Here is a 7,290-nt window from a genome sequence, read left to right on the forward strand (position 1 = left end):
GCACCCGGCCCGGCGTTGTGGACCTCGGGCCCCACGATAGCCCCTCTCTTTTCTTTTTTCTTGGGCGGCCGCTTGCCACACGTCGTGGTGAACCGTCAGCTGACTGAAGCAGAAAGCCCCAAGTTGCCCCTGACTTGGAATCTGCCGCCCATTGGACACATTGAAAAGCCTCACCAATGTCCCTTTGGATGCTTCCACAAAGCTTGCAAAAGGCCAGGGGGAGGCTGACAAACGGGCCTTTCCGAACACGATTCCTTTCAAAACGCACGTTACAGTTTCAAGCGTTAATGCTGATTTTTTTTCGTGGGGAGGGAGGGAGGGGGGGTTGTCTTTCTTGTCACGGTTAAGTTAGTTGTGCTGTAAATCGTTCCGCTGAGTTTATTGTTAGATTTTTTTATTTCCAATCCATTGTGCAACTGTAGGCGGTTAACGTTTCGACCCATCAAGTGTTTTTTTCATCAGGAGGAGATGGAGCAGGGCAAAAATGATCACAGGACAACACATCGGAAATGAAAGCACGCAAAGGTCACTTGACAAACATGTTCCCCAAATATTGCGTGCTGGGGCACCCCCCCCCCCCTCAAAATGCGGCTTTGAACACGCCCAAGTCCACGATTCCTCAGCCCGCTTTGGAACAGAGAAGCCTTCTTCGCTTTCCACTCACTCCTCCTGGACAATTGCCTCCCCGCCGCCCGATGGCACCCAGAGCAGAGCAGAGCTGTAAAATCGTATCCGTGTGTTGAACAAAGGCTGTTTTCATCAGCGCATTTCTAGCTTGCTTTGTCATCATTCAGAAACACTTGGGGACATAAAGGAGTTGTCTTTTTGCAAAAGTGGGTCACGCGATGCCCGTGGCCAAGTGGCAGACAGCCCGTTCTTATTAGCATCTATTTATTGATTTATTTCTTGTTATAGAAATACTCCTCCGCGCGACATGACGTTTTGGTCAAGGAAGGAAGGGTGAAAAGAAGGAAGTCCGCTTGCGCAAAAGCAAGTTTGCCGCCGGCGCCAAAGGAACTCCGCGGTTGGCGTTTTCGGCTTTCAAATCGAAACGACTTCTTTAGCCTGCAAGCAAAAACAGGCCGGGGGAACCCAATCGCGTCACGTTTTAGGAAGGACCGCCAACCGCCCTCCATTGGGAATCCAGATTCATTTTGGGAACTTTTCTTTCTGCCGCGAAGGCACTTGACGACGAGTCCTCATCGGCGGTGGCAGGCCACAGACTCTGAAATGGAAAAGAACAAGAAGAGTAAAAAAAAAAAAAAAGGTGTGTTGATGTTGACCCAAACCCGGCTTAGGGTTTCAAGTGACAAACTCAAGCCCAGGGTGAGGTTTTCGTCAAGGGGCAGCGTTTCAAATTGGAGAGCGAGTTTTCGGCGTGGGCCTTTTCAGCGAGCCCGGGGGGGGGGTCACAAAGTCGGGAGGGTTCAAGGCCGGGATCGCAATTTGAAATGAGGCTTTCAAGTCAGGGGCGGCCATGAACACCAACCAGGTCGCGGCGTCAAGCTTTCTTCAGTCTTTCGGGCCGAGAAGATTTGGGTTGCCAGTTGGGATTTCATCCTCGGGGGCCCAAAGTTTCTCCACAACGCGCGAGGAAGGGCCGGCCCACTTGTCAGCGTATCGCTCGGATCATCCTCAAGCGTGCTCAGCTTCCTGTAGGTTTGGTTGTGCGTGCGCAGATGGGATCGGGCTGCCGCTCATTGGCGGGGCGGATCGCTCGGGACGCGTGGCCACGGCCCGCCCTAAAAGCGAGAAACCCCCCGCTCAGCGATTTGTCTTCTCTCCTCGGAAAGAAAGTCTTGAGGTTTTGAATGATGAAGTGCTAGGTTTTAGGCCTCACCCAATCACGGACGGCTTGTCTGGGGAGCAACGCTGCCGCGTCATTTTGGGTCGACGGCTGGTGCAAAACGGCGGTCCCCCGAGATGGACGAAAACGCCAGCATTTCACCGCTTAGCTCCTGTTCCACAAAGGCCATATTCATCAGAATGCCGCCGTGTTTAGACTGGTAACGGCAGTATCCACCGATACTGCCGTTACTTCTTGAGCTGACTTCCCCTTGAAATTGAAAGCCAAACTTGAAATTGGAAGCGTGGCTTCAAAAACGAAGCCAGACTTGAGAGAGCCCAAATCGAAAAGTACTGGTGGCTTGAAAGCCCTTTGAAAGGAGTGTTTGGGAACCCACGTTGGATGAAACTCGGCGGAAAAGCTCATTTCGAGCGCTAATCCTGGCCGGAAAGCCAGCTTGCGTGGAGCCGTCCACCGCGGCTGGTTGACGGCCGACCTCAGAGCGGCTTGAACCTCCCGAGTTGAAAGCCGTTTGGCTTCTGAAAGGCTGCTTCTCGCCCGTCTTTCTTGACTGCCGACCCTTTGGCTTTACTCGTTGTCGCGCTGCGTTTCGGGTGTCTTTCGAGAGGCCTCCGTTTAATCTCGCCGGACGTCATCGGCCAGCCCCTCCGATGCGTCGTCGTGTCGGTCATCCCGCCACTTGTTGGCATGCAACCGCAATCCGGTCCAGGAGAAAGATACTACGGAATAACTCTGTCCGCGCCGCTATTTACTCTCATTGGATCCAAAACGGTGACATGGAAGTGACTCTATTAGCATGAGTTTGACTGCAATAGTGAACCATTTTTATTTCGTGCACAGCTCCCGAGTTTCCTGAACGCAACACACTCGTAGCTGCTCTGCCATTGGCTTACCGAGCATCATCCTGGCCTCCCATTGGCCAAGAGGGACCTCACTCTCGACAGGATGTGTGTAGATACTGTAGCTCGAATGCATCCCATTAGCTGCTCGGAGTAAATTGCTTGCGGCTCGACGGACAGTCGAGGAAACGAACGTTTCCAGGAACGCCGTACCCGTAATCGTGGTCAAAACCTTCTGCTAACTGGAGCGCCAATGAGAGAGAAGGCGAGTTCCATCGCGCGAACTCTGGCCATCGAGGACTACGAAGCGTCCCGTGGCTGCCTTGAGAAGTTCTTTGCACGACATCAGCTGATCAATGTTGTCGTCTTGTGTGGCGATCGAGGGGATGTCCAGTTCGACAACAGTGAGATGGTGGAAAGAAAAGCCACCGGCTCTGTTACTCGTCTCCTTTTCGAGCAAATAGTCCTAAATGTGTTGGACTGTATTTTGTTCCTCTACCTGCACAGCATATTGGACTGCAGCTTTTGTGTTCGGAGCATCCGTTTTTGCATTTCATTGCTTGTGTTGTTCCACATGCGTTTTGTTCACATACTTGCATGTTCATAAAGGACGTGCACCGTGCTCATTTCCCACACAGGGAAATTCTTTTATAAGGAAGGATTGGACGGCGCCAACGCGAGTCCGTCCGTACTCGAGACTATTTACTGTATTGCGCAAGAGGCAGCATCTCGCCGCCTTTGCTTTGGCCGCCGCGTGCATTGGCCCGCGCTCCGAAGATGGCCCGCGGCCGCGATGGGGCGGCTCCCCCTCGGCCCGCGGGCCCCCTTCCCCCCCTCCCCGCTCGGCGGGGTTGGCGCGCATACTTTTGGGGTCCGCTCTCGGCGTGGACTTTTCTGCAATCGTAAGACCCCGCCTCCCCTGAGGCGGAACCGTCGGGAAAAAGTCCAAGGACTTATTTGGTGAGCACTGAAATGGTCTTGTCCCGTCACTCATCCGGGTTTGGCGTCACTCTCTCTCTCTCTCTCGCCTGGTTACGGCAGCTGCGGGGTTAATGTTGAGCAGAGGCAGGGGTGGGATGCGAGCGAGGAGCTGGGGGGCGGGTCCACAGCTGTCGTCGCGGAGAGGCTGCGCCGGCTCTGAGGAAGGAAGGGCTCGCCGGCCCCGTTGCCCGGTACCGGAACAATGGCGGAGGCCGGGCCGGCCTTTGGGCTTCGTCCTTCTTGAAAGCGGGGGCGTCCGGCTGCGGAAAATGACGCTGAGCGGATGCCGGGAAAGGTGAGCCGCTCTTTGTCGCGACGCGGCCGAGCGGAGCCGATTCCCTCCTCGCGAGCCCCCCGATGGCGGGGGCCGCTCGGAAGGCGTCGCGCGTCGCGTCGGCGCCTTTGTCTCTTAAGCAAAACAAGACACGGTAGCGGCCGAGATGCGCTTCCTCCCCCTCGTCCTCCGTGTGCGTCGGATACGGCTAGCATCCAATCCCCCCCCCAATATTGCGTGTGCACCATTGGTCGCGGTTGGCGCAGCCCAACGTCAGACAGGAAGCGGAGCAACCCCCCCGTGGCCCGCCCCGGCCCACCCGCCCGCTTCTTTCTCCTCCCGCGGCGCCATCTCTTTGATCGTCATCCCAAACTTGAGCGCGCAGGCATCGGCTTTGGCCTACATTTGCTTTGCCGGCATGGCGTTTGATTGGCATCCTTCCAGGAGTGCCAGCGGCACCATTTGAGGAGGCCTTTGTGCACCTGATTCGCTTGGATTTTCTCTTTTGTCCCCCCCCCCCAAAATGGTCTTGTCCCGTCACTCATCCGGGTTTGGCGGCGCGGCTTTTGGACGCCGAGTGGCCGGAGCCCCAATGTGACAATCCCGCGGCTCCCCACAGAGGCCAGTCTCCTTGCGCAGAGACACAGCTCGAGCCCCCCCCCTCCCCCCTCCTCCTCACATGCAGGAAGGATATCCTCTCTGCCATTCCTTTGTGCTCTCCGCCAGCGCAACCCCCTTCCTCTCGCTCACGGCGGCCGGCAATGAGGCGTCGGAGCTCGGGCCCGGGTTTTTGCGCGCCGCGGCGGATGTCGCCGGGAGCCGGCCCGCATGACGGGGCCAGACGGGGAGGGCAGATGCCCCGCGCCTCTAATCTCATTTCACTTTGACCTGAGCTGCGAGGATCAGGCGCGGCTCGCTCCAAGACGCCTGGCGGAAAGGAGGAATTAAGGCGCCGGCGTCCCATTTAGGAAAAGCGACGGGTCACCGGGTCGGTCGGGCGGGGGAGCCGAGCCGATCCCGCGCGGCTCACCTGGCCAGCGGCGGCGAGGCCGTGACAGGAAGGCAAGTGTCCTCTTTCGAAAAAACAGCAGACGGCGTTCCCCACGACACCGCGACCTGCTTTCAACCAAGGCCGCTGACGACATTTCCGCCACCGCTACGGCGTCCCCATTTCACATCGCTTCTTTTCCATTGCCCGTTTTGGTGGACCGCCAACACCTCCATCGCGTCGACTTCATTAGAACGACGCCACGAATTAAAAAAAAAGAAAACCCCACCGGCCATCGCCAAGGTGATTTTTGCGGCTGTCATTCAATGGCCGCCATCCTACGCAGAGTTTGGCGCATGGCGATGGTCCGAGATGGCGATGAGAAAAAGTGACATTTTTTTTCTTGTTGGTCTTGCCTCCTCAGCTCCTTGCTTCTGTTGTCGGGAGAGCGAGGCGTCGCGGTCTGACGCCAGAGTGACGGCTGCGAAGGGGGAACGGAAACCACAGGTGCGTGCGTGCGTGTGAGCGTGAGTGTCATCCTAGCCGGCCAGCCCTTTTCCCCATTGCCCCATGACAATCGATGTCTTGATCGTCCCGAAAACCAATCAACGTTGAGATGGAGTGCGGTCGCCCCGGGTCGAGGACCGATTCGGCGAATCATCACGAGAACCCGTAAAAAACGGCGGTGCGAATTGAAAAGTCGATGAAAGGAGGCACAGGCCCACGATGGCGCCAGGATGCAAAACGGCCCAGCTAAAGCTAATCGGCGCGAGATGAGAACCACCAAGAAGGAGCAGAAACAGAAAGGGGTGGGGGGGGGGAGGCTGCGACACGAGCGCCCCGGGAAACGCGCCGAGCAAAAACATGAATGACACTTGAGGGGCGAAAGCCCAAACCTGCTTGTTGTTGGGGGGGGGGGGTGTCCTTTCTCACAGGCACCAAATGTTTGTTGTTTGCTTGGCTTATCTTTGCATCATTTAGCAAAAGCAAAGTCTGTGGCGAACGCTTATGCGAGCGAGCCAAAAAAGTCGATTCCCGAGCTTGTCGTTGGCGGCGTCAGAATTGCCGGCCCGTCTGTCGTCGCAGACGAGAAGCATGTCGGCCGAGGCGGAGCGCAGAACGCGCCACGAGGACTTCGGCCCGGACGAGGAGGCGGACGGCCAGTCGTACCCGGAGGACAGCGGCGGCGAGCTCATGGAGCGGCTCAAGGAGCTGGAGGTGAGCCACGCCCCCCCCCATAAAAAAGTCTCACAAAACACCCCAAAGCGAGGGCCTTTGCCGGTCTGGAGTTGGAACGGAAAGCACATTTCTCTCGCCGAGTCCGACCCACTGGATTTTGTCATTTGTCTCTCAGGCGGAAAATTCGGCCCTGATGCTGGCGAACGAGAGTCAGCGAGAAGCGTACGAGAGGTGCCTGGACGAGGTGACGGCAGCGCTCAAACCCGCTCAAACGTCAAACGGCCGCGCGGAGAGCCCAGTCACCGAGACGGCCTTTCTTTGTTTCTGTTTGTTTGCTCGCAGGTGGCCAACCACGTGGTCCAAGCGCTCCTCAATCAGAAGGTAGCGTACCCCCCCCCGGCGCGCCGGCGCGTCTGCCCGCTCCGCGATGTGAGCCGTGTGCGTGTGCGTGCGTTTGCGTTTGTGACGGGACAGGATCTGAGGGAAGAGTGCATCAAGTTGAAGATGTTGGTGTTCGACCTGGAGAAGCAGAACCGAGCCCTTTGCGAGCTTTTTCAGCAGAAGCTGCCCGATCATCCCGCCGCTTGCTACCAGGTGACCAAATGTGACCGCGTTTTGGAACCTGCCATGTTTGGACGCCCGTCCGTCCCGGGTCGCCTTTGAGGACTTTTGTGACATCGGCGACCCAATGAAAAGGCCACGTTGAGCAATAGCGAGAGCGCGATGTCGGCCGTATGCGCTCGCCGCGTCACCAGCGTCTGCCCGCCGACAGGTGCGGGCGGGACCCCTCCCGGACGACGACGCGCAGCCGGCCGCCGACTCGGCCGCGCATTCGGAGGCCGCTCGGACCGAAGCGGAGGCCAAGGTGACCGTTGCCGGCCGTTTGGAGGTTTTGCCTCGTTTGTGAAAAGGGCCCGCGCGGCCGCCCTCCCTCGCGCCCGTTTGCCGCGCTGACGGAATTCTCGCTGTGTGTCCAAAGGGGGACGGCCGCCGCGCTCGGCGCTCCTCGCCGGGCCCTCGGGGCCCCGCCCCCTCCATGGAGGCACTCTCTCCTTTCTTCAAGAAGAAAGCGCACATCCTGGAAGTCCTGCGCAAGATGGAGGAGACGGACCCCCTGAAATTCCACCCGGTCACGGCCGGCTTGTCTTTCCGCGACTACGGCCAAGCGCTGGCGTCGGCCGAGGCCGCGCTGGCCTCGGCCGACGCGCGCTGCCACTGCTCC

At 58.1% G+C, this 7,290-nt stretch overlaps 1 protein-coding gene across 1 annotated transcript in view; it reads left to right on the top strand.

Moving 5' to 3' along the window:
* Positions 1-3,672: 3,672 nt before the first annotated feature.
* The window catches only part of nckap5l (NCK-associated protein 5-like), a 10,961-nt gene continuing 7,343 nt past the window's right edge, over positions 3,673-7,290 (top strand). Inside the window, 8 exon segments of the mRNA XM_019881843.1 lie at positions 3,673-3,922; positions 5,314-5,396; positions 5,871-6,107; positions 6,244-6,312; positions 6,411-6,449; positions 6,543-6,662; positions 6,841-6,933; positions 7,048-7,285. Coding sequence (XP_019737402.1) covers positions 5,898-6,107; positions 6,244-6,312; positions 6,411-6,449; positions 6,543-6,662; positions 6,841-6,933; positions 7,048-7,285 — 769 coding nt within the window. The 5' untranslated portion in view covers positions 3,673-3,922; positions 5,314-5,396; positions 5,871-5,897.

Source organism: Hippocampus comes, unplaced genomic scaffold (assembly GCF_001891065.2).
Source record: "Hippocampus comes isolate QL1 unplaced genomic scaffold, H_comes_QL1_v1.1 scaffold475, whole genome shotgun sequence".
In the NCBI taxonomy this organism is placed as follows: domain Eukaryota; kingdom Metazoa; phylum Chordata; class Actinopteri; order Syngnathiformes; family Syngnathidae; genus Hippocampus; species Hippocampus comes.